The following is a 21404-nucleotide window of genomic DNA, read 5'->3' on the forward strand; positions in this document are numbered from 1 at the left end:
GTGGTGGGGACTGGGGACAAACACCGGCCATCACTTTCAAGGAAATGAAAGGAGGAAGGTAGCAGAGGTATTCCATATGAAAATGATTGTTTTTCTACTCATTAAAGAATTGACACATTAGCCATCAGTGTGTAATTAACTACTCCATCTTATATTTTTGTGCATTATGAAATCTATATTTACTGGTCTTTCTTTTTAAACATGCGTGTGCACTGTATATGCATTGAAAGGAGTGTTATTCCAGCCCGGTTGTGCAAGCTATTGTTCATTTACAGTCGCATTTTGTTATCTCTAATTGATTAAAAAATTAATTATATAAATTATAATTTAATGCCTCTTTTCTATTTTTTTTTTTAAATAATAAAACATTGACTTTTAAGACCAAACTATCCTTTTATTTTTTATTTTTTATTTTTATTTTTTGGTATCCTTAGTATACCTTATTCTTTCCTTTGTTACATATATTCAACTTTATTTTTTTCCTCTATTTTTAACTATTGTCTTTATTTTCTTTCCATTCTTTAATTTCTTTTCTTTTCTCTTTTTTGGTTCAATTGTCTTATATATATACATATATATATTCACCTTAGGATTTTTTATTGGATTTTATGTAATTTAATTGAAATAATATAATGAGATTGAGTTTTAATTGAAGTAATATTATAAAATTTAAGTTTTAGTTAAATATGTGAAACAAAAAAAGTATGGTTTTCCTGTTCACAATATGATTAACTAATATATGTGTGTGTGTGTGAACAAAAAAAATGAAAGAATTGAAAACAGAAAGAAAAAAGAAAAAAACAATCAATTCACATAAGTTTTTTTTTTTTTTAATATGAATCTAGAGAAGAGAGGGGCACGGTGACCATATGTGTGTGTGTATATATATATATATTAGAGGATAATTTGATCTTAAAAATTAAAATTTTATAATTCTAAATAAATTAAAAATAGACATTAATTATAACTTTTATAATTAATTTTTTACCCAAAAATGAATAGCACTCCTCATGAATTGATACCCATGCTGTATTGCACCATATTCAAATATTATAAGAAGACCTACTCCTAATAGTATTTAAGCGATATACATATATTTTTATAATTGTGAGGTTTTCTATAATAAGTTCATACTCATCGTAACAAATGGAATCTATAAAACTAAGAAGAAAAATTTATGGGATTGAGGGTACAACTGGAAGAAATTGTAAAATAAGGGATACCTACAGAATACGAAACAAAATTGTACAGAAAATAAGAAAACTATAGAATGATGGAAATTAATTATAAAACATTGTTAGACAAAGGGATGGGTACAAGTGTCTGCTTTCGCGTACTTTCGACAATTACTTGTCATAATTGTTTATCACATACACTTTTTAACATGGGGGGCCATGCAAAGAAAGAGTACGGACGTCGCGACCGGGAAAGCAAGTAGATGGTCATTGTTGCTGCTTTAATTTTGTGGGTGACAAAAGTTTATTCTTTTTTTCATCTCTAAATTACACTGACATCTTTTTTAAAAAAACATTCTCTCCTTTATTTTATTTTTTTCCTTTTTCCGGACAATTAACTCTTTTTGAGTTTTTTTTTTTTATTTTATTTTTTTTATCATACTCTTCTTGATATATATATATATATATATGTATTTTTGTCATTGCCAATAAACTCACACACACACCATTTACACACTTACTTTGCTCATTTAGAAACTTGAACCTTCACCATGTATTTTGGAAGGTGGATGAGATAATGCTCACCACAAGGCCCTTTGTACTCTTGTTGAGTTGAGAGAGTGGAATCTATGCCTTTTACTTTGAAAAAAAAAAAAATTAAGGCTTCGTTTGTTTGGATATAAAATATTTTTTCATTTTCTGGTATTTGGTTGTCGTAAAATATTTACGAAGAAAAAAAATATTAAAATTTAACAAAAATAACGTATCCATTAATTTTCGACATGTTATTTTACATACTCCGCTCGATGGATTCCTCAACTTTGATATAAACCTTTACTGAACACTGAAAAAGTAAAAAAATATATATATATATTTTACCAGAAAAGAAAAAAAAATTCAAAATTTTTTTTTATGTCAAAACACTAATTATTTGTGATTTGAAATCTTTTTATTTTTATTTTTATTATGAATAAAGAATTAATACAAGAATGGCAATTCGATGCATACAAAACAAGCTTAATAAATATAAAATATTCGTATCGCTTCTCATTTTTTTTAACTCTGGAAATTTTTTGTCAGTGATTTTAGTTTGAAATTCTCTCTCTCTCAAGTCATCTCATTCCCGTGTGTATATATATATATATTTATTTATTGGGTAATGCTATTTATAATTGAATAATTACGTCAAGTTATGAATAGAAGGGGGAGGTGGATCTTCACCCACTACATTTGAATCATTATGCATTTATTTTCTCTCTTAGTATAAATGATAAAAGTACTCATAATAATTCATTTTTTCATTTATGAGTTAGAAAAATTAATGTTATTTCACTTTAAAAGTATAATATATTTATTAAAAAATTAGAATATTATATTTCTTAATCCAAAAACAAAATAATACTAATGCCGAGTCATTAATATTATTTTCAATATGTTTTACATGATTTTATCTTGTAAATTTTTATTAATTATTCTCTCCCGTCTTATATAGTCAGTTACTTTTTCTTATATATCTATACTACTAATAAAAGTTGATTCAATATATAATATTTATATACACTTTAAAATACTTATTTTAATTAAAAAATATTTTTAAATGATTTTCATGTACCATTTTCATCTCTTACCAAGGGACGCAAACTTTGGCAAAACTTTCACATCTATTGGTTCTATTATAAGATAGGATATCTGATATGAAATTTAAATATTTTTTATTATTTATATATATTTTTAACAATTTTATATTACTTTGTATTTAAAATAAAACAGTGAATTAATACATTTTGGACTGAATTTTTGTTATTAATAATTTATTTTTGAAACACGTAACGTTTCATTATATTGATCTGCACATTGCTTCCTTTCTTCAAGGAACGCATACGTTCATGGCTTCCCTTTTTTAAGAGACACAAATGTTCGACAAAAGTTGCACATCGATTGATTGTGATATATATAAGTTAGGAAAGAACTAGTTCAATATGAAGTTTTGACACAAAAACATTGAAATAGAAAAAAGACAAAACGAGGTCCGGAGATGGTTGTTAACAAAGAAGAGAAGTTTGGGAGCAATGACTTGATCAATTTGGTTGTTGATTGAATCTTGTTGATGAAGAGTTTCAGATATCATTCAGAAAGGAAAGAAAGAAAAAAACAGAGCCACGGATAGATGAGATAGAGTTTGAGTTTCCTTTTTTTTTTTTTTTTTTTTTTTTTTTTGATAAACTACAATGACACCCCTATTGTCACCATTTAACACTATCCAACTTTGACCTCTTTGACAGAAATACTATTGAAAATCTTCACGTAAAACTCTAACTTTGTATTCCTTATTGAACTAATTTTTGCAATTTTAGGGTTATGTAACATAGTATATGGATGATAGCCTCAATGATGCATCACCCAATAAGTTTCAGGTTTTTTTATTTTCTTTTACTATATATATATATATATTGGTTTCCTTGGTGTTTAAAAATTTTAACATTAAATAATTGAATCAATCTTCACTAAAAACAGTTGATATCAAATTAGTCTACCTCAACTTTCCACTCACATCAAATAATCCAATTAATTCTTCGCAATATCAAATAGGCATCAAACCGGAGTAGGCACTTTGGTCTATGGATTTATGGTAGATACACAAGTTGGCCTCAATGATGCATCACCCAATAAGTTTCAGGTTTTTTTTCTTTTTCTTTTTCTTTTACTATATATCATGTATATATATATATATATAGGTTTCCTTGGTGTTTAAAAATTTTAACATTTTAATATTCGTCATATCATTTCAAGTCTCTTCCTAATCCGAATTAATATTATTACATCTTCTTTTTTTTTTTTTTTTGGATGAATATATATATATACACACACACACATATATATCTCTTTCTATTGGACTTAAGAAAGTATTATATACATTTTAACATCCTTCTAAACTAAACAAATTACTAATATTTTTTAAAACTGGATAAATTGTTGATAAAGAGTTAGCTTTAAATTCAAACACCTTTTAAACCAATTTCCTATTCTCCTTAGTTCTTCACGTTGATGGTTACGTAATTAAGTTAAATCACATCTCTAATGAAATTAGAATTGAAATTTTATTTTTCAATAAAAATAAATGATAGTAGATATAACAAATTCACTAATATATCTTTCATTATCAAAGTGAACAGTTGTGCCATTTTTATCCGTATATATAAATTGTTTGCATATTTTACAATTCTGGACATGGCATGTGTAGTTAATTATAATTAATGAAAAAAATTCACGCCCATGTAAGTTTTATACCAAGTTTTAACAATGAAGGAATTGCATTCACATTCAAAATAACACCTCTTCTAACAAAAAATTGGATTATGGAAAAAAAGAAGAAGAAAATTCTCATGCCTAGCATGCAAGTGTGAAGTGACAGATTTAGATATAACTAAAGAGTTAGATTCACATGCATATAATTAGGAGGATCTCAGGCGTGTGTTTAGGTTCTTGACAATTAGCCGGCACACCTTACATCATAATTCACTGATGTACATAATTATATCAAAGACTTTTAGAGTAAGTAATTACGTTTTCTATTGTTGGTATTTATGGAGATACTTTTTAACTTTATTATTTAAAGTTTGAAATAGAATTTGTGATTTGAATTTGATAGCATTTTTTAAAAAATAATTATTAATAATAATTATTAATTATTAATTGGTTTATTCCAAAGAGAAAAGTTACCCTTAAGACATTTGATCCATGATTGTTGAAGACATAAAATTTCAATTGAACGTTAATTTAGGTCTTTAACTGGTTTGATGTTCCAGATTATGCAATAGTGGGACACGAGTTAGCTAGATAAGAGCTTTACGGCTCCTTGATGTCATTATTGATGATTTATCATCTTCTTCTTAATGAGTCTATTCAATATGTCTCTAATTATTAAATCACTTAATTAAGTATTTAACAAACATAAACATGTTTATTAATATTAAGATATTAGATATACATTTTTTTTTTTTTTTTTTGTCAATTTCTTCATTATATTGCAAAAAGAATCTAAAGTAATTTCTGGAAGAAAAAAAATTAATAATCATTTCTCATCACGTGATTTTTCTAGTATATATATATATATATCAAGGAAAAGAACACATACAATAATGAGATAAAGTATAACTGTACAAGATTAGCGTTAAAGTTTATTTATAATAATAATAATTTTGCCAATTCTAATCATATAAGTTGATTTATATTAGTAATTATCTACATGCCTAATCAGATAAAATATCTTGTAATTAATTTCAGTTTGCAGTACTTTTTTAGAAGTTACTGTTGTTGTTGTCGAAGACTGGGGTCCACAGCGTCCACGTCGATTCTATCATTCAGATCCGACTGTGTGAAATGATGTTCTTATCCCGCAACCGCAATAATAAAAATAAAAAAAATACTCGAATCCAAAAGACTCAAATCAGTCACTCCATCAACCTGATTGTTTGCTTTTGCGGGACCCACTACCACCAGGTGGAGCCCACTCGTCTAATACAGTCGAATCTCTGTGTAACAGTGAAAAATACAGATTTGTAGTTGGTACTTTCTCTCTCTTCCGACATCTCTCCACCGATTGTCCAGAAACCTCACTAGGGTTTTCGCAGCTTAACATTGCCGTAAACTCATTTCAATTTATTCCCATTATACAGAATACCAGATCACTGAATCTACACTTCGTTTCAGGTTCTGTTTTCTGACCTCAATCTCATCTTTAAGCTTTTGTTGGTTGTGGTGCGCGCATTTTATTTTATTTTTTATTATTATGAACTCATCTTATGCGAATCTCTATGTTTGCTTTGCTGGAATTTTACTTCTGCGAACTTTCATCCTCTGTTCTCGGTTCAATTGAGCTTTCTGTGTATATTTCTGCACATTTACACACAGTTCTGTGTTTACTGGATATGGATTCATGGATGAACTAATCCATATAATTTATATATGCATCGTATTTTTTACTGTTAGGGAAAGGATATTGGAAAATGAATATAAGGCTTAGCTTAATTGATGTTTTTGTTTTATTGGTTACCGTGTGATAAAAGAATTTGATTTTCAAGTACTTTATTTTCTTATTTTCCTGGAGCAACCAAATCTGCAATGTTTCTGCTTTAGATTTGGACTTGCTTACATGGATTTGATTACGTTGGTGGATTAATGATGCATTATAGAAATATTTAAAAATGAAATAATTTGATTATCATTTATTTTCTTAATTGAGATTAATTCGTAATACTATCAATTAACATTTGGTTTTTCTTTCCCTGCATTGTATCTGAAACCAACTGCCCGTCACAACAGAAGGATGAGTTTCTTTACTGAGTAGTTCAATTATCCGTGCTTGCAATTTTAAGGGATCATTGTTACTCTGGCTGCCGAGCATTAGAACAAGAGTTTGAATTAGTGGAGCCCCTTTTGAGCAAATAATGTAAAAGCTTCCCAGAAACTTGTATAGGCAGAACCAGTATCGGAAGTAATTCAGATACCTGTGCTTGCATTTGCATTTATTTTTCGATTCTTCAATTATATAACATGTGTAGTTAAAACATAAATGTCTTATTAATCGCAAAATGCTCTTTGAATAGTCGGTATTGGATTGAGCAGATACTGTTACTATGATATTGTTGATTAATGTCAGAAAAGGAAGAAATATTAAAATTTTGGATCCTATAATTTTTACTGCATGAAGCCCAATTTAACACAATAAATTGGTTTTCATTCATTGATCCGGAACCGGAAAAACATAAAACATAAAATTAAAAAATTCCCTTCCTTTTCCTTAGTTTAATGCCCATATAGCATCCGAACAAAGAGTATGGTATCCATAATTACATTGCTTATTCATCTGGCATCCTGGTGTGAGAAGATGTTGAGCCTGGCTCAACTAGGCATCACACTAATGGACCAACACACAGGATTTTTGGATTCCAACTTCTTAACATGCTAATGCATAACGTTATCCTTTAAGTAAGAGTTTCATTCCCTTGTTTCATTTGAAGTTCTAATGAAATATATCTCTTCTGCTTTGCTATTTTTCTTCTCTTAGTTATTCTCTCCTTTTTTTTTCCCAGATAGGGTGGGGGTGGGACAAGAGAGTGATTATCTGAAACTTTGTGATTATTTCAGGGGTTGGATGGTGCATCTTGAAATGATTAAAGGTCGTGGAACGAGTCAATGAACTTCTGTGTAATCAAAGAGAACTCTGGAGTCTGGAGTGCATGTGCTGTGATTCATCTCTGAGTTCAGATGTGTCCAAAATGTTTCCTCTCCATTGGATTAATATAAACTTGAAAGGCTATGTTCTACCTTTTTGTGTTACTATATCCAACTAGATTTATTAACTGTAAACCTAAGAGATGGGTTCATTTCCTGGAACTTGTGAAATTGTTGAATTAAGGGAAGAGCTGAATTCAGTTGAAAAATCTAAACGAATTCATCTACCAAAACCATATGACAGAGAACTGAAGCCTCTGTCAAAAATGGGTTCTGATAATTCTCTAGAAGATGATATCAATAAGCTTTTTGAGGCAATTAATCTCAAAGGCTCATCCAAGGGTTCAGGTCTTTCAGACACGGCCCCCTCAAGGAAAAATGCGTCAAAGAAACCCATTAAGATCGGTGTGCCTCCTTCACCATCATTTGGCTTTTCTGAGTCAGTGTCTTTGAAGCAGGCACTAAGGGGGCTATGCATATCTCAGGCATCAGAACTGGCTGCCATGAAACGGTTATCTAAGCCAGCAGGTTCTCCTAGGGTGTCAGAAGCAGGTATGATCACGAGTTTGTACAGGTCTGTTGCAACTGAAGCTGGTGAATCTAGTGCTTCCCTGGAAGATCATAAGAGGGTGGCACCTGAAAGATCTCTAATGCCGGAAGAAAGCACATCAAATCCTTCTGAAAAGATACCTCCGTACCTTCAAGCTCCTCGATTTGTTGGGGCAACAGCAGAAAAGGGAACAGCGAGGCCATTTAGCCAAAGTGCCCATTCTTCTCCTCGATTTGTTGGGGCAACAGCAGAAAAGGAGAAAGTGAGGCCATCTAGCCAAAGTGCCCATTCTTCTCCTCGATTTGTTGTGGCAACAGCAGAAAAGGGAACAGTGAGGCCATCTAGCCAAAGTGCCTATTCTTCTCCTCGATTTGTTGTGGCAGCAGCAGAAAAGAAAACAGTGACATCACATAGTCAAAGTGCCCATTCTTCTCATCAATTTGTTGTGGCAACAGCAGAAAAGGGAACAGGATCCGCACCAACAGAAAATATACCAGCGTCAATTGAAGTTCGGAGTTTAACACCAAAGATAAATGAGATTGTACCTGCATCAACAAAGTCTTGCAGTCAAACACCAAAGACAGAGCTGGCATTGGAAGAACAAGTTGAACAACATAGAGTGGTTCCTTCTCTATCTTGTCATGATACTGGTGATAACATATTAAAGCCGGGTAAGAACATTCCTGCCTTAATTAGGTTTGAGAACAAAGTCCCAGCATCAAAGTCAAGGCATAAAGGAAGGTTTCGAACTCTTCCCTCTTCATCGAGTGTAATCAACACCAATAAGGTAAGCAAATCAACAAGGAACGCCCGTTTGGTCAAGCCAGTTGTTAAGAACAAGGCTATTGTTAAGAAGACTTTAAAGCACGATTCGACTTCTGCTGCCTCCATTTCTAATACAAATAAGGAAACTAATAGGGACTTGGATACTAATGCTACTCAATTGATTTGCCAGAGATGCCAATGCTCTTTGACAAATGAGAGGAAAGGTTCCAGTATAGATTCTCCAGCATCCAACTCTGCAAGTCTCGGTGCCGAGACCAGTTTGAGTAGTGTGAACTCTTGTGCCACCAAACCAGGCTTTACTTCCAATGGCTTTAATAAAAGCAGAGCTGTGGTCACAAAAGCTAACAAGAACTCAAAATCTGGAGAAAAAGGAGAAGTCTCCCAAAGTTCAAAAAGTAGCCTTGGTGAGTATAGCACTAGCACTAGCATCAGTGAAGACAGTAACCTTAGTGGGTCTAGTTGTGGCAATAAACCTCACATGTCGAAGGATTTAAGGTGGGAAGCCATCCGCCATGTTAGGAAGCAGCATGGAGATCTAAGCTTGAGGCACTTTAATCTCTTAAAGAAGCTTGGTTGTGGAGATATTGGCACAGTATATCTTGCCGAACTAATTGGAACAAACTGCCTATTTGCCATAAAGGTCATGGACAATGAATACTTGGCGAGAAGAAAGAAGATGCCAAGGGCCCAAACTGAAAGAGAAATACTGAGAATGCTGGATCATCCTTTTCTTCCTACACTATATACCCAGTTCATGTCAGATAATCTTTCATGTTTAGTTATGGAGTATTGTCCAGGTGGAGATCTGCACGTCCTCCGGCAGAAGCAACCTGACAGATATTTTCCCGAACAAGCAGCAAGGTAGGAAACTTAAATGAAAGGTTCATTTACGACAGTTCTTGCATATTTTTTTCAGCTTATGTACTGTCAAACGCATATTTAAAAACTGAACAAAAAAAAGTAGAAATTGATATACAAAGGCACTAATTAGATTATTAAAAGTTCACCACATACTAGGTGGTATTTGTTGCTTTTTTTTATATAAAATGCTAATTGATCATGAACATGGAAATGATGATATATGCATATGAAAGTTAAAACTGAAATTCTATCAAATAGAAATAAGGTTTCAAGATTCTACATGCTACATGTTTTAAAAGCTTTAAATTAGTTTTTCTAGAATGGGTGAAGTATATAATTCGACTAGTGCAGTGTTTGTAGTTTGTGATGGAGTATCTGTATGTTTATCCTTTGGGATAATTTGAATTCTTTAAATATTTAATTTTTATTTGGCTTGATTTTCGTACTAATAAATTATTATTATTATTTTTTAAATTCTTATCCAATCCATTCAAATGTTATATTTGTTGAAGATAATTTAATGTATCATTTAAAAAAGAAGAAGATAATTTCATATATCAACAGTCCCATTGTTTTGGGATTTTATTCATTTATTCAGCTGCTGTCACATTCTACTTTGAAGTTCCAAGATCAAAAGTTGTTGGAATCTGAATCTCCTTAAAAAGAACATGGTTGAAAAGCATATGAAGAAAAAGAGACTTCGAACTGTGTTGGATCTATTAGGTAGTTTGTCATGTTGACAATCTATTAGAGCCTCGTTATTACTCATCCAAAAAGGTTTGGCCTCTTTCATTGTAGTTCATAACATTTTCTCTGTTTTGAGCCTCCTCTTATTACTCAATCAGAAAGGTTGTGGCCCCTCTGATTGTAATACATAACATGTTTTCTATTTTTAAAATTGAAACTTAAAAAACGTGGCAAATTATTTGCTATAAACAACACCAGTTACTGAATCCCAATTCTTGAGAAAACAAACTTCTGAAAGCATTAAACAAATAAATGAGGGAATCATATTATGTCATCTGAAATAAAACAATGGTAATTGGTAGTGCCCACTTTTATGAAATTACCACTATTTACTGATGCCATCACCTCTGCCACGTCCATGACACTTCCATCACAACAGGTCCATCACACTACCTTGTGTCCTCTATCCCTACCAGTATACATAGCAGCACCGGTGCTGCAATCACAACTCAACTCTGCTACCTTCTCAGCTGACACCACCATCACCCCATCATGAACTCACTAAATCTGTTTATTGAGGTTTCCGTTTCTCATATAAACTTTGACTGTTGTTACCAAATGCACTTATTTTTCTCTATGTTACATGTACTCTTTTATATGTATGGATAGATGACACTTGGGTGTGGATATAGGATAAGTATCCAACATACTAGTTGAACATTCTTCTAACAAACATATTTAATCATTCAATTTATTATATAACAATGATTCAATTTTTCTATATAATTGGACCTAAATTTATCTTATGTTTCTTTTGTATACATAATTGCCTCAAAATGAGTGAAGTTCAAATTTTGAAAACACTATATTACATAAAGACACCATTTTACCATATAGAAGAAAGAAGAATATTAGAATGTGAATATTTAGTCATGTTCCTGTATTGCTGGGTTTGAAAATTTGATAAATACAATACTTAGAAGGAAAAGGTACAGATAACAAGGTTCCATGTACATGATTCAGAAGCAAATGAGATAGGATTGTTCTTTGAGATTTTGAAGACTGACTTTTATAGTTCAGCCTTGAGTTTCGTAAATCTTCCCCACCTCCGCAACCCAACCCCCCAACCCCCCCCCAATTTCTCTTTTTGGGTGGGGTGGGAGTGGATTTGTGTGGTTTGAGTGTTTAGTTTATAGATCATTTTAATTGGGTTTATGTATGACCTTGGGTTGTTTTCTCTTCCTAACTTCTGCGTATGCTCTAAAGACTATTTTGATATGTTGGCCTGATTAATAATTGGCCCTTTAAACTATTGTTTGGTTTTTAGTATTAAATGTCGGTGCCAAGTATAATGGACATACATTATTGAATCATGGACTCCGAAGGCATAATTTTGTTAAGGAGCAAAATTTACTAAAAAGTAGCACATACAAATGTTCTAACTGTGTCGATATAGTAATGTTTTTATTGACTTTCTTGGGATATTTTGAACATACAAATATGATTTGGTGCTGATAATGAACTTTGTACTGGTTTATTGCTGTCCATGGGAAATCTCTCTCTCTCTTTCATATTCTGATAATTTGTATGGCCATTAATGTAATTGAAAATTAGAAATCACCAAATTAACAAAAAATATAGTCGATAAAACATATTCTTAAAATAACTTTGTCAAACAAGTACATAATATAAGATAAATGAACAACATTACCCATTTTACAAATTATTGCACATATCATATACGATATGATTGTGTTCAATTCAAAATCAAATAAATAAAATTGATAATGGTGAATGATTATTCTTTATCTGTGGTTTGAGTTGAGTAATGGAAAATCAGGATTCATGTAGCCTACCCCAAGTGGTTGGAAAAAGGCTTTGTTGAGTTGAGTTGAGTAGTTAATAACTTATTAACTTCAAGATTAATACAAAAGTGATCTAATTGATACATGTTAGTATCACAAACAATAAATATGTAATCAAGCTTCATTCCTTCCTCTAAATCCAAAAAATATTCAAAAAATTATTTAAATTTGACCTTAATCTAAGCTTTAGAATGATATGAGAGATGCAAGCTTGGTCTCTATTGATTCTTGATAGAGCCTTGAAGTATGTAATCTAGATTTAAATAAAGAATCCAACCTCAATTAAGGGAAAAAAAGTAGAAACAGAATGGAGTGAAAACTGGTCTCCTGCCTTGATTTTCTTAGATTTGACCTTTTTAAAGCTTTATTTCAGATTTAAGCCTGAATTTTGATTTTTTGGGTGGCTGTTGAATTTCATATATCTAGACAAAACACATGTTATTAGAAGATTTGTAGGGAAAAATGAAGAAAGAATGGTGAAATAAGGCTGAGAAAAGGGCTTTTGTAATTCACATATTGCTAGAGACTAGAGGGCACTAGTGGGCTGTCATGGATTCTCGTGGCCACTATGCATGTGATTGCAGGTCTCGTTGCAATTGCAGCTTGTAGTACTCTTGCTGAGGCCTGTGACTGTTATGCCATACGCTATTGTTTGTTGTTATAGCGGAACAGTTTCTACCTGTCACAACATGTTCATTTCCTAGGTTTCCAAAAATATTCCTCTCTGTCTCTCTCTCTCTTCACATCTTCACTTAGAAACTGTCTTTCAAGCTTATATTTGTGCTTTAGATATCAATTTAGTAAGATTTAAACTCAATCTTAGGCCAGAGACTGCGAGAGTCCTGATATAGCAAATTATTAAATTTTTTTTCCGGAGGTAGGATATTTTTATGTCCAAATGCACCATCAATGATTATTTGACTACCTGTAGTTATACTGATACAATTTTTCTGTTTAGTTGCAATCCTAGTAAAGTCATGGAAAGGCCAAGAATCAAATTATATTTCCACTTTTAGATTCAAAATAGCACAAACTATGGTTGTGTCTTTAAAATCCAAAAAGTTTATAACTTAAAAAAGTCCAAAAAGTTTATAGGTTCAGAAATTACATCTCTTGGTTAGAAACAGGGAACCATGTTTGCCACTAATGGGCATTTAATAATGTATGAATTGATTTGACATTCTCATTACCATTACACTGTGACCAATTGATCTGCTCTTAACATTAAACCTCAGTATACATATGAGCTCTAAAAATCTTCAATCTAGTTGCTCTGGAAGTTGACTTGTTTCCATAATCAGAATTTATGCCAGAAATTAAATTTAAAAGAAGTTTGGTATTCAAAGAAACTCATTGAATATTGAAATTTTACTTGCTGTTTCCTTTTCTCAATCATGCAATCTTCAAAATATTGTCATAACTTGTATCTGCAGGTTCTACGTTGCTGAAGTCCTCCTTGCTTTGGAGTATTTACATATGCTTGGAGTTGTCTACCGAGATTTGAAACCAGAAAACATTCTGGTCAGAGAAGACGGCCACATCATGCTTACAGATTTTGACCTGTCTCTTAGATGCACTGTGAACCCCACCCTCCTGAAATCATGTTCGTCAAATATGGAGCCCCCGAAGATGTCAGGTCCATGCACCGGATCTAGTTGCATTGACCCTTTTTGTATTGAACCATCGTGTCAAGTCCCATGCTTTAGCCCTAGGATTTTACCGACTACTGCAAAATCAAGAAAGCTAAAAGCTGACCTTGCAGCCCAGACCAGATCGTTGCCACAGCTTGTGGCTGAGCCAACAGATGCACGCTCCAATTCCTTTGTCGGGACCCATGAGTATTTGGCCCCCGAGATCATCAAAGGAGAGGGTCATGGAAGTGCTGTTGATTGGTGGACATTTGGCATCTTTCTCTATGAGCTTCTGTATGGTAAGACACCCTTTAAGGGTTCTGGTAATGAAGAAACTTTAGCCAATGTGGTGTTGCAAAGCCTCAAATTTCCAGACATCCCCCTTGTTAGTTTCCAGGCAAGGGATCTCATCACAAGCTTGCTAGTAAAGGAGCCTGAGAATCGGTTGGGATCGGAGAAAGGGTCTGCTGAAATCAAGCAGCATCCATTTTTTAATGGCCTAAATTGGGCTCTGATTCGCTGTGCTATTCCACCGCAGCTACCTGAGTTCTGTGATCTTGAGGTTCTGAACATGGCCACTCAGGAAAAGGAGAGAAAGTTTCTGGAGTATAGGGCTACAGGAGAGCACCTGGAGTTTGAGTTGTTCTAGCAAAATTCTCTTCTTTTCGGAAGAGAAGCTCTCATGTTAGGTATTAATCCTTACCTCTCCTCCCTTGTTGTAACTTATTTCTAGCATATAATGTAAATTTGGTTGAGAATATTGTGGAATGCCATCGTTTATGATATCGGAAAATACCATTGGCTGATAATAACCTTGATAAAATGTTTTAAAATGCCCAATAAGGAGAGCTGATAAAACGTTTGGCTTCTGGTTAGAATTTAAAACGTTATAGTTTGTTCTTTGTATAGCTTTGAATCTGCAACAGTAGGCGACAACTCTCTCCTGTCAAGCACATCCATGCACATGCAAGCATTCAAAATTTTGAATTTTAAAAAATTTCCTTCTCATTCCGATCTCTTAGTAAATACTTGTAAATAGTTGGTCATTCTGTACAAATAGAATTAGTAACTAGAAATTACATACATAAATGACGGGGTGAGTTAGTTTCCCATCATTTTCAAAGAAGGGCTCATCAATGTTGGTTAGATTTTCGAAAATGTTGCTGCCACTTCATTCTAAATGGAATCCTTAAAGTTGCTGTTTGTGGATCACTTTGACATGTAAAAAGCAATATCCCTGTGGCAATAGCTTGCTTTACTTGCATAGGCTTTATATCTACCCCTCTTTCAGAAGCATGAATGCATTCCTAGAAGATCATATGCGTAGTAAATTTCAGTTTCGTGTTTCCTGCTGCATTTATGCCTTCAGATCTGCATGTGTCTTCTTGTCACCTTTATGAGGGGCAGATCACTCTGCAAATATAGGAGAACCATCCAAATCTAACCCAATTGATGAGTATTTTTTTTTGTTAATCTGTGACTAGATTTTCCTCAAAATGGTTGGGCATCTCCATCTTTAATTTTAAAACAAAACAAAAATATTTGTATTATATATTAAATGACAGGAGGACAAAACTGGCAATATCATACAGTCCAAATATTATACATGCAATTGTGTTTAGATGGGAAATTCCTTAAATAGAAATATATCTTTATATGGGAGTCTTTTGTTCTGTCTTTAGAGTTTTGATTTTGACTAGTAGGCTAATCAAATAAATACATAAAATTTATACGCTAATAAGAAAAAGTAGTCTGCGGGGAACTACTAAGAAGAGACATTGCTCCACAACAGTAAGTCATTTTCTAGGTTTTTGTTGACGAACGGTGAACTTTTTACTGATGACATGTTGATCTAATGGTACGGGGTGACACAGGATGTTGGTTTTGAGACCCCCAGTTGCCGGAAAAAAAAAAGTTGTGTAGATATCTCAAGTTCTTCTTTGCTTAGCATATATATATATATATATCTTAAATTCTTAATCATTTAATTGTTGTTTTAAAAGTTTCCTCATTCCTGTTTCAATCCTGTACCTTCGCCCCCATCCAGTTCCCCCTTTGTTTTAATTTTGTTCAGAATCCCTTTTTATCCCACCAGATCGTGTATATTTCCCCCCGGCCGAGGTAGTTTTGTTTCTTTGCTAGCTTTGTATGTTCTCTTTTAACTTCTTTGCTTGTTCCCAGAGATCATATGGGTGGAAGAGGACCATATTATCTTACATTGCTAAAAGTAATGCAAGTATACTCTCTTTTTCTGTGAGCATGTGAAGAAAGGATTGAATGGTCCTGGCCAATCACATGTAGCCATGTATGCAATTGTGTCAACTTTTTGCTTATGCGGCTTCATGTGATTGGCCAGGACCATGTAATAATGCGTTCCATTACAAATTATTGCAGTACAGGTGATGGTTAGATACATAGGCTCTTATCATGTGTATAGGCGTTTCATGTGGATGTGAAAGGATATCTTCTGTTGTATAATTAATTGTTGCCTAAATAAAGTCCCTTACATTATTGACCTAGATTCTGTTAACAAGAGTGTAGTGAAGTTGGTTATCCTTTGATACAAATAAGTTCGTCCTGTATGATTGATGATTACTGTACTCAAGTTCACTAACCCTATGATTTGCGGATTTAGTGAGGGAAAGAAAAGACAACGCCAATGGACTTATCCTTGTTTAGTAACCATGGCAGGCGTGGGAAAAAAGAAAATACGAGGAAGAGCAGTGGAGAAATTTTTAGTTTACATTTTACTATCATTTTCTTTTCCATGATTCCTATTATTATTATTTTGAAATATTATTAAGACGAAAATTGAAGATTTCTCTCTTTTAAGTTTCCTCTTTCCTTATCATATTTGCAAAATCAAACATATTTTTAATAGAACAGGCATATAGACCATTTTTCCCTCCATTTGGTTGCTCTTGATGGCTAGGAATTGTTCTTTTGACTGCCAAATTCAATCTATATAATAATTCATGCTTTTCTATTGTTGTGGTTAACTGGTTATGGCCTATACATCCATAATAACAAGCAAATGCCTTCTCTAATTCTTCATTTTTAGCGTCTTCCAACCTTGGAAACTTAATAAAATTGTTGACAATCTTCATATGCGACTTTGAAACAACATGAGGATTCATACAACAATCTTTTTACTTAAAAAAACAGTTTCAAGGTCATACGTGAAAGGTAATAAAACGTAGGGTCAGTCAAATTAATTTGTGTTTATCCTAGTTTCTCGGATCATTGAACTCATTTATTGGAAAATAATGTAGCATATAAAAATAGTCCTATTAAGCAAAGCTCAAACCCAGTCGCTAAAATTGTTAAATTGGTGATCAAATCAATTTATCAAAAAGCCATTACTCATATTCTTCTATAGCGTTCTGGGAGACCTATAAGTCATCTTATACAGTACAAATAAAAAGAAGATTTTTAATTTTTTATTTATTAATATTACCAAAGCACCCTGAATTTTTTAATATGCTTTGGTAATTTAAGCATATTAAACTTTGAAATAAAGCCAGAAACAAATGTGACGACTGACGAGGGATGGGATAATAGAACATCAATTCTCATACAAATAAGAAGCAGATTTACATCTAAAGGACAACCTCTTGTTCCAAACTTGTTGAACTGGTGAAAGAACTGGTTCGGGCAACCAACATATTGTAGAGGTTCTCAGCTGTTGGACGATCAGTAGGATTCCCCTCAGTACACTGACGGAACATATCAACAAGAAATCTTAAAGTATCATCCGGTTCGGCCTCTGGTCCGGCCTTCAGCTGAGTGTCAGATTGAGCCATTGCTGCAGGCTCCTCCAGTGAACCCAATGCTTCTAGCTCGTCTGGTAGTTGTGGCCGTTTTCCTGTGTGAAGATGGTGATGAATGTTTGATTCTGGCAACCCTGAATAAGGGATTTGCAGAGTTAACAATTCCAGTAGTAGACAACCAAACGACCAAATATCCACTTCCAGCCCATACTTGTTGCGTTTATCCATTGCCTGAAACACCTCAGGAGCCATCCATGGCGGTGTTCCAACACAAACATCAGGTGGAGGTATTCCAGTATGAGCAATACAACATGTATGCAATGAAGAGTGAAGGGGAACTGCCATATCAAAATCACAGAGCTTGACAACAGGTGAATATCCATCAGCTCTCTTCCTATCGAGATCAATCAAAATGTTGTCACTCTTAATGTCACGATGAATAATGTGTTTAGAATGCAGCTCTGACAAAGCAAACGCGACATCTCTAGCAATACACAATGCCAACCCAGGTGGGAGATGCTTCTCACCAGCTCTTGATAGCTTCTCTATATAATTCTTCAAGGAGCCCCCTTTGATGTACTCCATCAAGATGGCAGACTGTAATATACGATGCTCTGCTGGCTTCCCATCATCCCATTTGGAAGATATCTGATGACCATAAATTTCCACAATACAGGAATGCTTCTTCAAAGCACTTAAAATTCTTACTTCCCCCAAACACCTGTACTCAAATTTCTTGATTTCATCTACAGAAGTAGTCCCACAAACTTCTAAAGTATGCAACTTCATTGCAGCCTCAACCGATCCAATATTGCAGCGGAAAAGAGTACTAGAAGCAGTTCTGCCAATTTTATCACATGCAGAGAGAGAATTCGAAGGAAAGTAACAACTTGGACCAGTAAGAGGAACATTAATCCGGCCAAGAGGAATGTACCTGCAAAAATATTCTGGATCTGTCTCCTGTCTTATATCATGGGGACGACACGCATCAACTATCATACGTACCAATGAATCCCCCTTCTTGATGACAACTATATTCCAGGCATGCGGTGAAAAATCCAAATAGCCCCTAACAAGTTCACAAGGTACCCGAAGCTCCATCCGGTCACACAAGTACTTCAAAAGCAAGGCTCTATGTCTACACACACCAAACTGCAGAGTCCCAATAGGAACTACCATTGAATTCCGCCTTGTTTTTATACACTCAAGAGATTTCTCACACAGATCAAAGAAAACAATATCTTCTGCTGCTTTTGAGGATTTCCTAATACTGTCGCTGTTTCCAGTTGTGCAGGTACACACAAAAGGCTTCCGGTAGTTTGAACCGGATACAGCTTTTCTTGTCTTCTCAATTGTTGCACTTTTATCACTCCCTCCAAAGTGATCAGATACAAAAAGAGCAAGCAATGATGCAATCTGAAAATTATCAATGTAGGAACCATTAATCTGCTTAAAATGAAATATGAATGCTTGAGCACATAATGCAATGGCATCTAAATCCTCATCTCTTTTCCTGTCCACAAGAATGACTTCACGCGAGGACGAGGAGTCCATGTGTAGATTTTGATCATAAAATTCCAGTGGCATGAACGGGCGGTCTCGTCCTGCATCATAGAAGCCATCTGGGAGATGGTCCTCAATGCTACAGAATGATGTGTTACTATATTTGCAAGACAGATCTGCAGAGTGATCATCGTCAGTTGGTCTCCTATATTTGCTTGGTTTGGGATTATCAAAATCCCTATCAGGATGCCTTTTTGACGACTTTGGATTATTGCAATTAGATAATTCCGAAGATGAGCCTTCCCCTTGCACATCAGCAGAATTCAAACCAGAGTTTAGGGATGATGCTTCATGCCCCATACAATCATTTTTTCTGTCTTTACACACTTCAACAGAGTCAAACGTGACACATGAGCTGCAATTTTCTACATCATACTCCTTTTTCAAACTGATTTCATCATCCTCAACACTGATAAGCAAATTTTCTCCAGCATCTTCCCCAGGAAATAAATCTTTATTATCAATGTCAGCACCTACAGGATGTTTTCCTGATTTGCATTTCTCTTGCGTCTTTTGAGTCAATATCTCAGCGGAATTCTCACCTTTCCACTTCTTATTGCTGTTCAAATGTTGTTGATGAACTCTCTCTTGCAAATAATACCTTCGTTTCCACCCCTTGCGTCGCCTCTTTGATGCAAAACATCTACTGTTTGATGAGGATCTTGATGAAGCAGAGTGAGATCTATTTCGAGGGCTGTTGTAAATTTCCCGAGTGGCACCGTCAACCACGTCCATTTCGACTGAAGAATGAATGAATTCTTCATCGTTGGACGCGTCTTTCCCATTTCCCTCAAAATTGCAGCTTATCCATGAGGGTATTTGTATTTGACAACAGCTGAGAAGCTTATTGTTCTCAAGGTTTAATTTCTGAAGATTATGCATTGAACCAAGTTCAACACACCCCAAGGATGTCAACCTATTATTTGACAGGTCCAAGTTCTCTAATTTTTGCAGAGCTGACAGACTTGAAGGTAGTTTCACCAATTTGTTATTAGCAACCTTCAGGGATATCAAAACACTCAGATTAGTTATCTCAGTTGGTAAACTCCTCAACTTATTGAATGAAACATCGAGGCACTCCAAATTCTTAAGGCACCCAATTTCTGGAGGAAGGAATCTGATAGAGAAGTGACAAACAGCAAGCTTTGTCAAGCACTTGAGGCAAGCAATTTCACTGAGTAGTGGAAAAGCCGATGGACGAGGAGGCAAATTACAAAGCTCAAGCTCCTTCAAACCTTTCAGCTTGTGCAAAGGCAAACCAGTCAAACCCAAGGAGGATATCTTAACCTGCAAGCATTCCAACTGATCAACCAACTTCCCAAACTCCGCAGGAAAAATACTAACCTCATTGGCAAAGAATTTCAGCGTCTTCAACCCCTCCTGGCTGCCCAGCCACCGCGGAAGCAAATTGAATACATTCTTATACACATACAACCCCTTGATCATCATCGATTCCTCTGCGCCATTAGACACCGGAAAATCCAAGCTTCTGCCGGAAATATCAAGAATGGAATCATAATCAGAATTATCTCCGCTCGAAGCTGTTGTCACCGAAGATGTCGCTTCTTGGGCTTCTTCTTCTACTTCACTCGAACGATCTTTATTTGCAGGTAATGCCTCATCCGGATCTGATACATCCATTGGCTTATACAAAATCTAAATATACAAATCAGGGATAGGAGAGAAAGGTTAGGGCAATTTAGAGAGAGAGAGAGAGAGAGAGAAAGAAGGGATTTCTTCTGATGTTATAGAGATAGGAGGTTTTAGTTAGGGTTTGCGATGTTCAATCGTGAAAAGGACGAAGTATAGTTACATATAGTAGACATATATAGAAAGTGAGAGGGGCGGGAGGAGAAAGAGAACCGCTCCATGTTGTGTGGGACAAGAAGATTTACATCTAACGGTTAGTTTTAAAACCTTTGAGCCGGTCTTGTAAATTCAGTTACTGTGCTGTTAAAAAAATAAAAAAAAACTCAATTACTGTAGAATTATTTTATTTTGTTTCTGATTATTTTTCTCACTATCAATTTTCTTAAATAAAAATGTAAAAAGATATAATTGTAATTAAAAATTTATAACAAGGCCTAAATTTCAAAGTTATTTGTAAAAATTTTTTTGCAGTAAAGGTTAGTTTGGTTAGTGTGAATCAGTCAGAAAGGAAAAGAAAATAAATTTTTAAAATTTTTTAACTTTTACAATTTGGTTAGCTTGAAAAGATAAGTTTTCATAAAAGTAATATTTTGATTTTCTTCATAAAACATGCAAAAATTTTACTTTCCCTT

The 21404-nt window shown here is 34.0% G+C and overlaps 2 protein-coding genes across 3 annotated transcripts; one reads left to right on the forward strand and one right to left on the reverse strand.

The window, feature by feature from the left end:
• The first annotated feature begins 5707 nt into the window (after window positions 1–5707).
• LOC132293310 (serine/threonine-protein kinase D6PKL2-like) lies at window positions 5708–14601 on the forward strand. Of its 2 annotated transcripts, XM_059790744.1 has the most exons (4): window positions 5708–5885; window positions 6498–6669; window positions 7323–9606; window positions 13592–14601. In XM_059790744.1, exons 3-4 carry the CDS (start codon window positions 7553–7555, stop codon window positions 14436–14438), a joined length of 2901 nt encoding a protein of 966 aa, XP_059646727.1. In that variant the 5' UTR covers window positions 5708–5885; window positions 6498–6669; window positions 7323–7552; the 3' UTR covers window positions 14439–14601. The 2 variants fall into 2 exon arrangements, with proteins under 2 accessions (XP_059646727.1, XP_059646726.1); XM_059790743.1 differs by lacking the exon at window positions 6498–6669.
• A 2711-nt stretch (window positions 14602–17312) lies between these two features.
• Window positions 17313–21003, reverse strand: LOC132293311 (uncharacterized). Its single transcript, XM_059790745.1, has one exon. The coding sequence runs from the start codon at window positions 20761–20763 to the stop codon at window positions 17389–17391; it is 3375 nt and encodes a 1124-aa protein (XP_059646728.1). The 5' UTR covers window positions 20764–21003; the 3' UTR covers window positions 17313–17388.
• Window positions 21004–21404: the final 401 nt, after the last annotated feature.

Source organism: Cornus florida, unplaced genomic scaffold, assembly GCF_030987335.1.
Source record: "Cornus florida cultivar Cherokee Brave unplaced genomic scaffold, ASM3098733v1 CherokeeBrave_3.0.0_Hap2_Chr02, whole genome shotgun sequence".
NCBI lineage: Eukaryota > Viridiplantae > Streptophyta > Magnoliopsida > Cornales > Cornaceae > Cornus > Cornus florida.